Source organism: Trichechus manatus, unplaced genomic scaffold (assembly GCF_000243295.1).
Source record: "Trichechus manatus latirostris isolate Lorelei unplaced genomic scaffold, TriManLat1.0 scaffold00030, whole genome shotgun sequence".
In the NCBI taxonomy this organism is placed as follows: Eukaryota; Metazoa; Chordata; class Mammalia; order Sirenia; family Trichechidae; genus Trichechus; species Trichechus manatus.
In genome coordinates, this window is record NW_004443966.1 from 4972549 (window position 1) to 4989165 (window position 16617).

The 16617-nt window shown below is 45.6% G+C and overlaps 1 protein-coding gene across 1 annotated transcript in view; it reads right to left on the bottom strand.

Annotated features, from left to right (window-relative positions):
- Positions 1-15732, bottom strand: part of MYO1E (myosin IE) — a 209863-nt gene extending 194131 nt beyond the window's left edge. Inside the window, exon 1 of the mRNA XM_023729854.1 lies at positions 15193-15732. Within this exon, the coding sequence (XP_023585622.1) occupies positions 15193-15195 (3 nt within the window). The 5' untranslated portion in view covers positions 15196-15732. The remainder of the gene's footprint in view (positions 1-15192) is intronic.
- Between the last annotated feature and the right edge of the window lie 885 nt (positions 15733-16617).

The window sequence follows — 16617 nt, forward strand, 5'->3', positions numbered from 1 at the left end:
GACATAATTAGGGTCTTCTAAAAGAAAAACCACCCACCACCATCAACGGGATTCTGACTCATAGGAGGAAAGGGTGAATTGCACTTTCTCCAGTCCCGGGATTGGAGTGTTCCCCTAGCTAACAGGCCAGACTCTTCAATGCCCATCTCTGTTTTCATGGTATCGATACTCCCTAGTCTGGACTTCTTCCTTCCTTCTCAGCCTGACAACATCTGCTCTCAGCCTCTTTAGCAGAAGATTTGATAGGCTAGTTCACAATGAGGTGTTATTAACTGACACGCAAGTGTTTTATCAAGAACAATTCTGTAGCTCAGAGGGATCAGTAATGGTAGAAAGTTCTGGCATCAACAGCAGCCCTGGAGAAGACATTCTGGGTTGAGAGCTTTCACGGCACAGTGTAGACAATCACCCAGTTTGTGCATCCACTCCAGAGTTGCCAAGGGGAATATTTTGCTCAATCCCACTCCTAAACAACCCATAAACCAAACCCGCTGCCGGGGAGTCCGTTCTGACTCACAGAGACCCTACAGGACAGAGGAGAACACAGGGTCTCCAAGGCTGTAATCTTTACAGAAGCAGACTGCCACGTCTTTCTCCTGAGGGGCAGCTTGTGGGTTTAAATCACGGACTTTTCGGTTAGCGGCAGCAGAGCCCTTAACCACTGCACCACCAAGTTTCCTTACATCACTCCATAACCCTGCATAATTACAAACCCATCCAAAAACAGCACTGTCCTGTATTTGTCTGAGTATTTTACAACATTAAGATCTACTACATGATTCCCCAGCTCTGAAATTCCCAAACTCTGGTTTGCAGAGAAAGAAAGTGTTTCTCTTCTAAGCCAGCACAGCTAGCTTTAACCAAAATCAAAGTATTTAAGCTTCTTTAACCTTCACATTTCTCTCCCCGGAATTCAGATTCCACGCTGCAGTCAGAATTACATTGAGTCTTAGTGCATTTTAGTTATTTGACCTAAAAATGTCTCATTTACCCTGAACTTATAAAAATGCATTTACTACACGAACCAGAATAGTCTACCTGGAGGTGAAGAAACTCTGCCTACACCTTCTCCATTTTGAAAAGCTAACCACAGCTTTGTAAATACTTAGTTGTCCAGTTAAATGTCAACATCCCCTTGTACACATTCATCTCTCAACCCCAAAAACTGAAGAATGGGACGCCCAGTGAACGTAAATGTCACCAGAAATACCATGCTCTAAAAAATCTGCAGCCTTTTGTGTCTAGACAGAGTGTATATAATTTTAAAATACGTTATCTCTCTTTCTCTCCCTTTTTCCAAGCCATACCCAGAAAAACCACTAGAGACAGCCACACCCATCATTAAGACCTGACCATTCTTTCAAAAAAAAAAAATTAAGAGCAAACATTAAGAGCCATTCAAAACCAAAGGAAATGCCAAGACACTTTGGAAAAAGTTCTACTCTCGTTGCAAATGAAGCTGCCGGAATTTGTGACGAACAGAATAAACAAAACAATTAAGCCATTAGCGTGTCTCCTTTGAGACAATCTGGCCTTTGGAGGTGAGCAAAACCAGATCCACTTGGGCAGGTGGGTGGTTAATCTGCTTAAGGAAAACCCGAGGCAGTAAATTCTCCTCTTTAAAACAGAGCGGATAAAAACTCTTGCCAGGAAATTTCACATTCTAAAGGTCCATGTGAACAAGGAAACCCTCCTCCTCCTATCTGGTCATCTGGTAGTGACGACCTTTCACATCAACAAAAACAGCCTCAGGCTCCTCCTCTCCGCAACAGTGGGGTCGCAGGTCACAGTTCTGCCTCGGTGGCAAAATGTCTAGAACAGGTCGCCACCTCCATGCAGGAGGGCTCCTGATTTGGAAAGGCACCGTTCCGAGTTGGGGACTTTTGAGTGAAAATAGTCCTGGTGAATTTTGTTTCCGTATCTCCGTAGGAGCCCTGGTGGCACAGTGGTTGAGAGCTTGGCTGCTAACCAAAAGATCAGCAGTTCGAATCCACCAGCCACTCCTTGGAAACGCTGTGGGACAGTTCTCCCCTGTGCTATAGGGTCGCTATGAGTCTGAATCGACTCGACAGCAACGGGTTTGGGTTTGGATTTTATTTGCCTGAAAGGAACAGCACATCCCTTGGGGGGACAAGTCAGGACAAGTTGTGTGGCCTTGGGCAATTACTTAATCTCCTCAGATCTCAAGTGAATGGGGGTTGGAATCAAAGGAAGAAGAGGCAGATGTAGAAGTCATTGCAGCCCACTCGGCTTCCCTCTGCAGTCACTCCTTCAGCCGGGTCTGAGCAGAACTGGCGATATCCTGTTCTACTAGAAGAAAAACTCCAAAGGAAGCCCTGGTGGTTTTCTCATAGGGGCTATTTTCATCTTTGAAAAAAAATCTCCAGTTTACAATTCGTTAATTGTCGACTTTAAACCCACCGACTCTCCTCAATCACTCACTCACTGGAGGCTTGCTCCTGAGTTGAACTGGAAGGTTTTCAGCCTGCTAGCCCTGGTGGCGCAGTGGTTAAGAGTTCAGCTGCCAACCAAGAGGTCAGCAGTTCAAACCCACCAGCTGCTCCTTGGAAACCCTATGGGGCACTTCTACTCTATCCTATAGGGTTGCTGGGAGTCAGAATCGACTTGATGACAATGGGGTTTTGTTTTGTTTTAAGACCCTTCTGGCCTAATGGGGAACAGTTTGGTTCAATTCAGCAAAGTCACTGACTCTGCCACATGCCAGACATTGGCTAGGTGTTGGAAACAGGAAAGCAAGCACGGCATTGTGTGCCCTCAAGTAGTTTACAGCCTGGGAGGGCAGGACAGTCAACAACTATTTAATGAACTAATCTCTCTCAAAAACCTCCCATTGACAGGAGGCTCCAGCTTACCTTGCTTGCCTCAACTCCCCCTTTCCCTCAGGCCACAAGTCACTCAACTTTCTCTACTCACAGTGTTCTCAGTGGTAACCATCATACCTACCTTTCCAGACCCCACAGGATCCTGGGACTTCTCCCCTTTCTCCTGCCACTTACCTTTGAGGTCCTTCCCTCTGCACTGGGGAGAGTTTTGAATACCTCACCCACTCACCATGGGCTGAGTACCAAAGAAAATCATACCCCAAAAACCTTAAAATATGCAAATCCATCTGCCCCATTCTAGTACAAAGCTTTAATGAGGACAGTTTGAACTTCATAGGTAGCATACTGTGAATCTCAAACATCTGAGAGTTCAACCTGTCCTCCAAAAACGACAAGCAATAAAAAGCACATTGGCTAACCACTGCAAAACCCCATTCCAATTCCCTCGATTCCTTCTCCCATCCAATAGTTTTGTCTACTTCTTAAACGTCCACACTTGTGAAAATCACTGGCAACATATACAACAGATTCTGTTTTCTGGGAGAACTATCTTCACAGATTCCCAAACAGTTGTGTGTGGCGGGGAAGGGGGTGGTACTGCCCTGGTTTCAACATGACACCAGCTCCATGAGTAAAGAAAAGGCTTAGTGCACCTACTGCCTCCCGAGCATGCGCCGCTCAGCTCTCAGGTGCCCTTTAAATGTCTTGATTCCTCCTTTCCTCCCTGTCCTCAACAGCCCATCTCTTCAAAGGGCAAAGCCAAAGAAGTGAGGAGTGACACCTCCATCAGGAACTTCAATATTGTGACTAAAATCAAAGGCGCCACAGACATTGGAATCCAGGGCGCTCTCACTGATTTACTCCTCCCCTCTTTCATCCCATCAGCAGAGTAACCAAGGGCAGTTTATTGGAGCAGATTTTAGGAGCACTTCACTGTGTCCGAAGCTCTGTACTCCACTTTTGTCCCTCAAGATACAGACCTGGTGAGCAGTTTTAAGAAATGTACCCTCACATACAGCAGAAGGAAATGCACGCATTTTTTTCAATAAGATTTGAAATTGTACTGTATAGCTAGTATGACAAGTCACAGAACAATGGGGAGGAGAAGGGGATAAAGAGATGAACAAGAAAGGATGCTACCCACAAAGGAAGTGGTCAGAAGGGAAGATAAAATGTGCATAAACTATCATAAGATCTTTGCAGATAAAAACTATGAAGACTCAAGAAGGTGAAATTGGGGCTGGACTAAAAGGGGAATTGGACCTTTGGGATGGGGAAGGGGAGGAAATTTATTCCAGCCAAACGGAAGCTGAAGGTGGAGACCATCCAATCCCATAAGCGGGATGGCAAGTGGTTGAGTTTGGCCAGACAAGCTAGATGGGAGATAAAGAGAAAGGTAGGTTGAGGCCACGTTGCCAAGGCAGAATCCACTGGACATGGGAGGTGGTGGAATCTTGCAGTTCAATACATCTGATATTTAGAATACACGAAATACACCTTTGCCAACTGACATCTACAACTGCTGAAAAACACTGAAGACTGATTCAAAGCTGGAAACGAAAGGACAGAGCTTCATGGTCTCCATAGAGCAGACAACCACTGATACGTCAGGGCTCCACACTCCCTGGAGAGGTACTAGGCAGGGTTGGAGGGAGGTGGGAGGAGGGGAGAGCTGTTCTCCTGGCAGAAGTTTCCTCACTACGGAGCAGGTGGTTTCCTGTCTTCTCCAGCCACATTCCTCATCCTGAGGGTTAAAGTGGAGGACAGGCAAAAGGCCTTGTGGAGAGAGAAGGGAGCACTGAGCTGCAAGATGTAGTTGGGGCTTGGGGTGGGGTGGTGAAAGAGCCAAAAGAAAGAGGCTACCCAGGTTCTAATCTTTTCTACACCCCACGCCCTACTCCCAGATCATAAGAACCAAAGCACAGAAACTGGCCCCAGAGCCAAGTCCAGCAATTTCCTTCTTATTATGTGCCACATTAAAAAAAAAAAACAAAAAACAAACCCGTTGCCATCAAGCCATTCTGACTCATAGCAACCATAAAGGACAGAGTAGAACTGCCCCATTGGGTTTCCGAGGAGCCTCTGATGGATTTGAACTGCTGGCCTTTTTGGTTAGCAGCCAAAATCTGAACCACTGCACCACCAGGGCTCCAATTAGTAATTATTAATTTTATAATTAATACCAATGAAGTCTCACTAGAGAAATAATGGGCTTCTAATTATTTAAGTAAAGTCAAAACTTTATGCTTGGAAAAATGTGAAACAGACTTTCAAATTCTTACAGAAGCCAGACTTACTGGACCCACACTGAGATTGGGGGAACCCCTGAGTCTACTGCCCTGAGATAATCTTTAAGTCTTGAAGCAAAACTAAACCAAACAGTAATTCTAAAACACAGAGGAGAAGTTTAAGGGCAGAGGTGGTGGTGAAACAATATGGGTAGAGACAGAATCGCAACACAACGCGAAGAATGTAACCAATGTCACTAAACTGTACATGGCGAAAATGTCGAATGGATGTGTTTTGTTGTGTATATTTTCACAGACACATACACAACCTTTAGACCCTTGATTTATGCCTGAAGTCTGTATTGGCCATATTTATCTTTGTGATCACAGGAGGACATAAAAACCTAAAAACAGGACCCATGCTGTGACTCTATTTTTATGCTTTATTACTACTCGGAAAAATTTAGTTATCAGTGAACAATAGCTATCACTGCCTTGTTATTTAACTTATCACTTTGAACCTCTCTACTCACTAATGTTTTAGTACATTTGATTTACAAACAGTTCAACTAAAACCAGGTTTAAGACCAGGATCTCCAGACTGTGACTTAACAGACTTGTACTCTATGGCCAACTCTGCCATTGACTTGCCAGGTGACCCTTGTCAGGCACTTAACTTCTCTGGACTTCAGAGAGTCATCTGGGGAGGCCACGGACCACTCTGGGGAATTACGAGTCTTCTTCCAAGGAAAAAACGCACACGTGAACAGAGACACATACTTCAGCATGCAACTTCATACACATCTCCAACCCCCCCCCCAAATGATCTCCAGGATATCTCTCATCTTGACATTCTGTGTTTAAAGGTATCTGATAATTGAAAGAAACAAGTATTATTTTACAGCCATCACCATCATACAAGTGTATATGAGAAGGAATGAAGAGACTAATTAATAACACAAGCTCGCCCAACTAATCGTGCCTAAAGGTAGTGCCTGAGTAGAGCTTGGACTGTAGGGTGGAGGAGCCATCTGTCTTGTACACCAAGACTATGGATGCCAAGAAATCCCTGTCAGATCCCGTGGATGAGACTGGGCCAAACTTTTAAGAAGCCCCTCATAACCGGAGGTGTCTACATTATTCCGTAGAACAAAGCCCCTACTGTTAAGTTAAAGGGAAGCTACTAGCTCTGGTTGTCTGAGACACAACCCTTCTCTCAGCCCAGAAAGTAGTGCCTGAGAGCTGAGTTTTGCTTTATTTAAAAGTTAATGTACAGATGGTCTCTGGGAACATCTAGCTCAATTGGCATAACACAGTTTATAAAGACGTTGTTATACATTCTACCTTGGTGAGTAGCGTCTGGGGTCTTGAAAGCCTGTGAGCAGCCATCTAAGATACTCCACTGGTCTCATCCCTTCGGAAGCAAGGGAGAATGAAAAGAATAAGATACAAGGAAAAGATTAGTCCAAAGGACTAATGGACCACAGCTACCAAGGCCTCCACCATACTGAGTCCAGAACAGCTAGATGCTCGGCTACCACCACTGACTGCTCTGACCAGTATCACAACAGAGGGTTCTGGACAGAGCTGGAGAAGGATGTAGAACAAAATTCTAATCCACAAAAAAAAGATCCGATTTACTAGCCTGAAAAAGAATGGAGAAACCCCGAAAGTATGGCCCCCAGACACCCTTTTAGCTCAGTGGGGAAGTCACTCCTGAGGTTCACCAGTCAGCCAGGGATTGGACAGCCCCATAAAACAAAATGGGACTAATGAGGCACAGCAGTCCAGAGACAAGGACTAGAAGGCAGAAAGGGACAGGAAAGCTGGTGATAGGGAACCCAAGGTTGAGTGAGGACAGTGTTGACATGTAGTGGGGTTCTTAACCATTGTCATAGGGCAATATGTATACTAACTGTTTAATGAGAAACTATTTTGTTCTACAAACCTTCATCTAAAGTGAGAATAGCAGCACAACTGGATAATCAACGTAACTGAACTGTACATGTAGAAATTTTTGAAATGGGGTATCTTCGGCTATGTATATTTTCGCCAAAAAAAAAGGTCCTCCGAGGCCGAGAAGGGAGCATGTTTACATGTTGTGGGGTTGTTAACCAATGTCATAAAACAATATGTGTACTGACTGTTTAATGAGAAAATATTTATTCTGTAAACCTTCACTTAAAGTACAATTTAAAAAAATTTAAAAAAAGTTCATGTACAGAACAATCAGAACAGAAATATTGAGAACGTTCATGCACTGTGAAGAATATAACAAATGTCACTGTACAATCTGTGTAGAAATGGTTGAATGGGAAGCTAAACTGCCATGTAAACCTTCACCAAAAGCACAATAAAAAATATATATATATATCTATATATATTTAAAGTCAATGCAATAGGAAGATATTTATGAATGAAATCATATTATGTCTAAGATTTGGTTCAAAATAAACCAGAGGTAAGAGAGAACAGAAAATACAACACTGGCCGTGAGTTGTCAATTGTTGAAGCTGGGTGATGGATTTTCTCTCCACTTGGGTCGTTTTAAATTTTCCATTAAAAAAAGAGAGAGAGAGAGAAAGAGATGTCAACATGAAAGATCCAGAAATTAATGGATTTTGAGACCTCTACACAAAGCTGAGTTACTCCTACTCAACTCACATCTTGTTGAAAAGCACAGCAATAGCACAGCCTGTGGCTCACAGAATATGGAACTGACACAGAGATCTTTTGGGAACCGTTATACAGTCCAAAAAGCCTATGACTTTTAACAAGGGAAAAAGATCATTTTGTGTGTTTGGGGAACGTCTCTCTCCACATGGGCAACTAAGTGCTGGCTGAAAAGACAGCAGTACCATTTCCACCTGCAAAAGCATGAGTTTCACCCTTGTGTTCCAACAGGCCGTCTTGCCTAGTCTGGTCTGATACGATTCATTGTACTTATGTAAAATGTCTCTTTTTATAAAGCTTCCTTTAACAGAAAATGATTTTTCCTCTTGTTAGTCTCTTCTAGGCTTTTTTTTTTTCCATCAAAAATAGCAATTTCAGAATCATACTGGGTTTCCATCAATGCAAAAGAATTGCAACTCCAATTCCTCATGCCTTGGGAAAAAAATAGCAGTGGACATGATGCTGGCTTTCCAGTCATGCACGGGGCTCAGAGGATCAGTCAGGGAAAACTGGAGTCACTGTGGAATCTATTCATACTTCACTTTATTCAGCCAATTAAGGAAAGCTAAAACAGAACAGGTCAATGTCAGGGAACTGTAACCAATTCCTTGGGTAGTCTTCTCACACACCGACTCTGGGGTTGGCCATGTGACGTGCTTTGGCCAGTGGAACAGTACCAAGCATGGTGCAAATAGAGGCTTAAAAAATGTTTACGCATGGGACTTGTACTCTCTTGTTGCTCTTGGGAACCCTGTGACCACCACTATGTAAACAAAGCAGGATTAGCCTGCAGTGACAAGAAATACAAGGCCAAGTCATCTCTGTTGGCACAGCTGAAACTGAGTCAACTGCCAGACACGGGAAGTGAGGCCATGCTAGATCATCCATCCCCAGCCAAGCCACCAAGTGACCACAGAGATCAGATGAGCCCGCCTAGGTCTGGTTTTCAAACCTATAAAATAGCAACAAAAACCACTGTTGTGCAAGAACGAAACAAAATAACATATATGAAGGCCCTTTGTTATCACTTCTCCGCTAGATTGTGAGCTCCTCATTAGAGAGGTAATTGCCTAATTCATCTTTAATTTCCCAGCTGTAGCACCATATTGGGTAAGAATTCCTACATGCCCTAACTCCTTTTCAATTACTGTGTCTTCTTCACTTTGGGATTCAAAGCTCTGTATGTCCAACCACCCTTGTTCTCTGGTAGGACCATGCATATCTGCCAAGCTTGAGTCAAAGGCCTGAGCACCCACTGGTGCCACAAATTTGAACCCAATACCAGAATCCAACAGTATGCATACTGGGGCCAGGACTTGGGAGTGTGGTGTGTGTAGCCCAAGACTGCCTGTCCTGCTCTGGACTCTACTGCAAAGAGGAGGCTCCATGTTTCAGGAGCTACAGAAGAATGAGCAGCTCATTCCTATCCATGGCGATTCTAGTGGGCACCAGGAGGAACTCTCCCTGTGCACATTTCATCAGGAGACATCTCCCTACCATCATGACTTGGGTTGGATAATCGGGTTACGTGGGATTATCAGGCAGCCACCAAAATATGATAAATATGCTTATCATGGAGAAAGGTTTATAAAATAAGTGGGAAAATACAGAGCACAAAACCTGTATTTGCCCCATAATTACAACTACATAAAAGCAATGTTTGGACAGATTGAAAGGAAACTGAAATACATGAAAACAATTACTGTCAGAGTAGTGCCACTATGGGTGAATTCTTCCAGATTTATTTCTTCTGATCTTTTGAAGTTGATATAATAATGAATCAAAAATAAATACACCCTTCCATCTCCAAGCAGGCTATCTTGAATGGTCCCAGAAAGAAAACTACCTGGTGATGTCTAGACTCTAAGGAAACAGACTCTAATCCACAACTGAGGTTTGGTGGGAAGAGCCTTAACAGACAGGGATCAGAAATCGCTGGATTCTGACACCAGCTCAGCTAAAATTAGCTTTGAGACTTTGGAAGTCATTTAACCGCTCTAGACCTCTCTGTGAAGTCAAGCAAAAGGACTTAGCATAGAATTCTTAAGCTCTCTTCCGGGCTCTACTGTTTTACTTTCTACAACAAAGCATATGATTATAAAGTATCGTGAATGAATTTTTAACAAACACATCAGAACTCACAACACTCAAGAGAGTGTGGCCCTTTCAGAGCAGCTCTTATACGTAAAGCTGGACCCCTCTTTGTCCTCCAGAGCTTGCTGGACATGACGTGGCCAGTCTTAGTGAGGTTAATTCTTCCTCCTTAGAGGAAGAATTGCAATATTGAAGGATTCTATGGGGAAAATATTAAACGACTCAGGAAGCATCAAAAGAAGATGGAAGAGTCACTATGCCAAAAAAAATTGGTTGATGTTCAACCATTGCAAGAGGTACCATATGAGCAGGAACTAATAGTACTGAAGGAAGAAGTCCAAGCTGCACTGAAGACACTGGTGAAAAACAAGGCTCCAGGAACTGACGGAATACCTGTTGAGATGTTTCAACAAACAGATGGAATGCTGGAAGTACTCACTTGTCTATGCCAAGACATTTGGAAGACAGCTACCTAGCCAACCAACTGGAAGAGATCTATATTTATGCCTATTCCCAAGAAAGGTGATCCAACTGAATGCAGAAATTATCAAACAATATCATTAATATCACATGCAAGTAAAATTTTGCTGAAGATCATTCAAAAGTGGCTGCAGCAGTATATCAACAGGGAACTGCCAGAAATTCAAGATGGATTCAGAAGAGGACGCAGAACCAGGGCTATCTCTCATTGCTGATGTCAGATGGATCTTGGCTGAAAGCAGAGAATACCAGAAAGATGTTTGTCTGTGTTTAGTTGACTATGCAAAGGTGTTTGGCTGTGTGATTATAACAAATTATGGATAACACTGCGCAGAATGGGAATTCCAGAGCACTTAATTATGCTCATGAAGAACCCGTACATAGATCAAGAGGCAGTCGTTTGAACAGAACAAGGAGATACTGCACGGTTTAAAGTCAGGAAAGGTGTGTGTCAGGCTTGTATCCCTTCACCATACCTATTCAATCTGTATGCTGAGCAAATAATCTGAGAAGCTGGGCTATATGAAGAAGAACAGGGCATCAGGACTGGAGGAAGACTCAGTAACAACCTGCGTGGTGCAGATGACACAACCTTGCTTGCTGGAAGTGAAGAGGACTTGAAGTACTTACTGATGAAGATAAAAGATCACAGCCTTCAGTAGGGATTACACTTCAACATAAAGAAAACAAAAATCCTCACAACTGGACCAATAAGCAACATCATGATAAATCGGGAAAATACTGAAGTTGTCAAGGATTTCATTTTACTTGGATCCACAATCAACACCCATGGAAGCAGCAGTCAAGAAATCAAAAGACGAATTGCATTGGGCAGATCTGCTGCAAAAGACCTCTTTAAAGTGTTGAAAAGCAAAGATGTCACCTTGAAGACTAAGTTGCGCCTGACCCGAGCCACGGTGTTTTCAATTGCATCACGTGCATGCGAAAGCTGGACGATGAATAAGGAAGACAGAAGAAAAACTGACGCCTTTGAATTGTGGTGTTGGCGAAGGATATTGAATATACCATGGACTGCCAGAAGAACAAACAAATCTGTCTTGGAAGAAGTACAACCAGAATGCTCCTTCGAAGCAAGGATGGCGAGACTACGTCTTACCTACTTTGAACACGTTATCAGGAGGAATCAGTCCCTGGAGAAGGACATCATGCTTGGTAAAGTAGAGGGTCAGCAAAAAAGAAAAGACCCTCAATGAGACGGACTGACACAGTGGCTGCAACAATGGGCTTAAGCATAACAATGATTGAGGATGGCGCAGAACCGGGCAGTGTTTCGTTCTGTGGTGCGTGGGGTCGCCATGAGTCAGAACCGACTTGACAGCACCTAACAACCACCACGTGAATATGAAATGACTACGAAACCCTATGAACCACAATTTCTGGGTCCAAAGTATATAGCAGAACTACAGACACGAGTTCCAGTCCACTGGACAGTCCAAACGAGTCATGGCCACAGAAGAAGAACTCCCTTTGTGAATGAGGATAAGTCTACAAAGGAAATCTTCGATGTTATCACTATGAATTAAAGTCGAAGAATAAGATTTTTTTTGCCTCCTAAACAAGGCGTAGTAAACGATACAGATGTGCAGACATTTCTTCAGTTCCAAGCTCTTATGGAAAAAGAAACAAATTCCGATTGCCCGGTAGCGCTCCTGGTTTTCCTAACATGGAGATGTACCCAGTTCGAGGGAATTCCCAGGATACAGCAGTGTTGCACGACAAGCTCTTTCTTAGTGCTAACACACTGACGCCCGCTTGCCGTCCCCCACAGCAGGAGGCCTTCCAGAGGCAAAGGGTGCAGGGAGCCCCCAGCAGGGGAAGAGGGCAAGAAAACCGCGAGGAAGTGGAGAAGTGGGGGAGAGGAAGCTTCCGTATCCCTGGGCAATGTCCTTCTGCAGCAAAATGAGGAGTCTCAGGGTCAGAGAACTCCATTGCCATGGAGTGGAATGCAACTCCTAGAGAGCCTACAGGACAGGGTAGAATTGTAATCTTTACGGAAGCAGATTGCCACATCTTTCTCCCTCAACAGCACCTTAGGGACCTTATTAACTCCAGAATTTTATCTTATTATAGCTAGCAGATGTTGGGCACGGTTTCATGGGGTATGTAAAGTAGGCAGGCTCTAAGTGGCTAAAAAGTCTGCTTATTAAAGCTGTTTTTTAAAACAACTGGATGTGTACAAATTTAAGTTTGGGGCCATAGGGCTTTTTTGTGCTCACAGGCCTCGCCTTGCTCTGAAGAAGCAACCTGGAGTCAATACTCAGAGGTCATTTTTAATTCATTTATGTAACAGGAGAAAGGTGTTCCAAAGGGAGTTTTCAGGAGGCAGATAGGAGGTGATTACAAATTGTACATTGTGCCCATGAGTCAGAACATGGTGGCCTTCCCTATGAGTCACAACTAAGTGAGCCTTGATAGGGCCTTGAGCACAGGTGGAGAGCCTTCCTAACATGCTAGAGACTTCCTCAGAGGCCTCACTCTGTCTCTCTCACACGCACACACAAATACAGAGGGACAGAAATCCACACAGTCAGGTGCTGTCCCTGCAGCCCCGCCAAGGACCTACTGATGAACTAGATTCTGCGTGTTAATCCTCAGCCACACCCCCAAGGGCAAGGTTCCCTCCCTTCCGTTCTAAGTAGCTGAGGAATACAGCTGGGCAGGCCCAGACAGACGTGGAACACAAAAAAGACGCCTGATTTGGCTTCAAGGGGTCGTCTACGAACAGTAAATATTATAACTTCTTGATTATATTACTCCTGATTATTAAAGATGTTGATGCTCCGTTCTAAGGAGGAGGCTTAATTTTTCAAATCAGGGAAGAAATGATTCATTTCATTTTTGCCAACTGACTCTGGATCAGGTCAGCCTTGCGATGGTACAGCTCCTATTTCAGGACAGCCAGCTGTTTCAACTTTCCTGTCAGGGAATCGTGACCTCAGCAACCGTATGGGATGCACAGATAGTCTCCTGGCGGCCCACAACTCGCCCATCAGTGCTGATGGCAGGGAGCCCAGGAGTAGGTAAGTCCCACCCTGTCCTCTCATAGACAGGCTACAAAACTCGGAAACAACTCTCTTCCTTAGAATGTGCCACTTCTGCACCCATTTGACCAGCCACCTACTTTAATGGCAAGGGGGCTGAATGAAGCATCGAGTTTCTGATGCCAAAAAAGGCATCCTAGACCGCTTTGTAGCTCGCCTAGCAGGAAAGATGTGTTTAACTGAGGGAAAACTGATTTTCCCAAGGAACCACTGGCGCATTCAAATTCAGTAAGATTCTTTAAGCCCTTGCCATAAACACATTGATTTTTTTTTTTTAGACATATCGAACCATTGAAAATAATTACAGCAATTCTAAAGTACTAGGACTATCATATTGCTTAAATTCAAGGGGCCTGCTGACCAATTAGGTGGCTTCACCTATTACTCTCCATGTAAATGGTTCTCAGAAGAGACTGCAAAAATAACGTGGGGGGGACTGACTTCTTAAACCCTAAAATTCTAAGAGGAAATTTATTTGTAGATAAAGTGTCCTCTTAGGTTGGGGCAAAAGGTGACATAATTTGGGACGATGAGAAAAGGAAAGGCTTTGGCCAAAGGTGCCCTTCTAAAGGGCTTGTGTTTGTGTTTAATCATTCTTTTTAATAAACACAGCTCCCAGTCAAAAGCTGCTTCTGAGACTTGTATGTAGGTTGGCCAGGCCTTTGCTCCGCTTCTGTCAGGCCGGCATGCAGAACAGACATTTTTAAATTGGTGCCACGCTGGTAATGGTTTTGACTTAGCTCCACTTTCAGTCACTAAAGCAGCAAACAGAAGAGGACCAGTTCAACCACCTAAGCAGGATCACGTGAAGAGAAGCAGCAAGTGTGAAAACTAGGAAGGCTTGCAGTGTAACTTTTTTTCTTTTTGATGGACTGCCAGTCTCTTCCAAATAGAGTCCCTGCTTTTGTGCCTCGGAAAGAAAAGTACACCACACCAAAGCCCAGGGGGATGTGGCTTTTTTTTGGGGGGGAGGGGTGTTAAGAGAAAAAAATATCATAAAAGAGTCAGAGACAGGGCCTGTCACTTCCATAAGCTCTCAACGTGCCAAAGGGAAAAGAACAAAACTTGTAACTCAGAACTCCCTCCCGGTCACTGTACCCCGAGAAGTCATGGTCCTCGCACTTGGAGCCAGGATGGGGGCCCTCACACAGAGGTGTTTACTCGGCCTTTTCAGCACAAAGACCCTACCGGCCGGCGCCCCTTAAAGGGCCAGGCCGGCGTGGCTCCACACTGCCCCCGGGTCACCGCCAGGTGCTCGCCCCACCTGGCGCCCCTTGCTGCCTTTGTGCCGCCCGCGCCGCCCCCGCCGGCGTGCCCCTGCCGGGAGGAGAGCCGCAGGCGCTGGCCGGGCCGCCCCCGGCGGAGGGGCGCCGAGAGACCGGCCTGCGATGCCCGCCGGAGGGCAGGGAGAGGGGGTGTCGTGAGCCGGCTCGGGCGCAAACGTCCCCGCGCACCAGGACCAGAGGGGACGCCGGCGGTTGCCCCCACCTCCGGAGAAAGGAGAAAAGGATCCCCTCCGAGGTCCGTACCCCTGGAACACAGATGCGCCCAGGCGACAGCTGGCACATAGTAACCCAGCCACAAAGTTTCGCGACGCAGAAAGCGACCTGGAAGGAAGTTTTCCTTTGCCCCTCACTCTCTCTCCCAGCCCGGGTTCGCGAAAGAGCAGGAAACAAGAGCTCGCGACGAGCCGGCTCCCGCGTCACCTTCCCCACCCCTGGCCTCGCCTGCACGCCCAAGGTGGGTGCCCGCGCCAGAGCTGCCTGCCCCATCTCAGGTCCTGCGTCCTGGGACGCGGCGCGGCCAACTCACCATGGTGACTCGCGCCGCGGTCGCGCCTCCACCCGGTCGGTCCGGCTGCCGCGGAGCTGGGGCCGGAACGCAGTCTCCTGGGAGAACTTCAAAAGTTGGTTCCCCTCGCCAAAAACAGGCTCCCGACACCCAAGCACTCACAGGAGCCAATGGGAACCCAGAGGGCACTCCATCCAGGCGGGCTCGGCGGCGCTAGGTGAGGGTGAGAGGGGGGCGATTTAGCAGGCGGGGCGCATCCTGCGCAGGGCAGGGGTCCACTCGGGCCCCGCGCTCGCCGTCTGACTAGGTGAGTGCGATGCGCTCGGCGCGTCTGCCTGGTTCCTCAGTCTCGCCCCTCTTTCTTCGGCCACTTACTCCGTACTCTTCTGCCTGCGCCTCGTCTCGGGCTGGGCAATCTGTCCATAAATGGAAAATTCAGCTCAGGCCTGACCAATCAGGGTTTGTTTTCATAGCGTCCCTCCTCCGGGAAATTGTAGTAGCCAACAAGCTTGGAGCTGCCGGAGTTCCCAAAGACCTCTGGATCCTGTAGTCCTCCTCCCCCGCCGACCTCCAAAGAGCGCTGCTGATCGTGGTTGCGAGACCTGAACTATTAGGAAGAAAATCCCCCGTGAGGAGTAAACCTCTCACCGTTTTTCAACGCTAAAATCAGAATAAGTTTAACTTCCAAGCTGAAGTGGCATGGTTTTTCCAGAACTTTCTTCCTTTTTTTTTTTTTTTTTTTTAGAAGAAGGAAATATTTTATCAGCATGAAAGATCAGAGTCGTGGCAGCAGCCCAAAGGAAATCCTTTTTCTTTCCAACGTCTGGGATTGTGAAGAAAGTCAAAAATATCATTTCCCTCACCCCTCCTTTTACCTGAATTTCCTTGGAAAACAAAGGAAGGCTTTTTTTTTATTTTTATTTTTTAACGTTTTGATGGCAGAGAATTTGCACGTGCAGTGAGCAGTGGGTAGGGGACAGGGAGAGGCAGGCGGGTGGGAAGAAAGCACCATCTAATCTCAGTCAACTATGTTTATCGAGAACAAGCAAAATTATAAAAGTACACCGTTCCAGAGTGTTGAGTTTCAAGAAATCAGGTGGAAGAAAAACAAAACAAAACAAACAAAAAAAAAGAAATCGGGTGGGCAATGAGGAGACTGGAGTGGGGAAAAGCAGACTCCTGAAATAAAGGTGCTGCTGGGTGCAGTGGAGTCTATTCCGACTCACAGTGACCCTATATGACAGAGTAGAACTGTTCCACAGGGTTTCCTAGGCTGTAATCTTTGTAGAGCAGATCACCAAGTGTTTTCTCCCTGGATGCCATTGGTGAATTCCAACCCAACCGCCACCTTTTTGGAGGGCTTAACCGTTGGGTCAGCAGGTAGGGAGTCTGAATTTATTGTTTGGGAAGCTTAGGAAGTAAATTTGGTGGGTCACAACAGAGGTG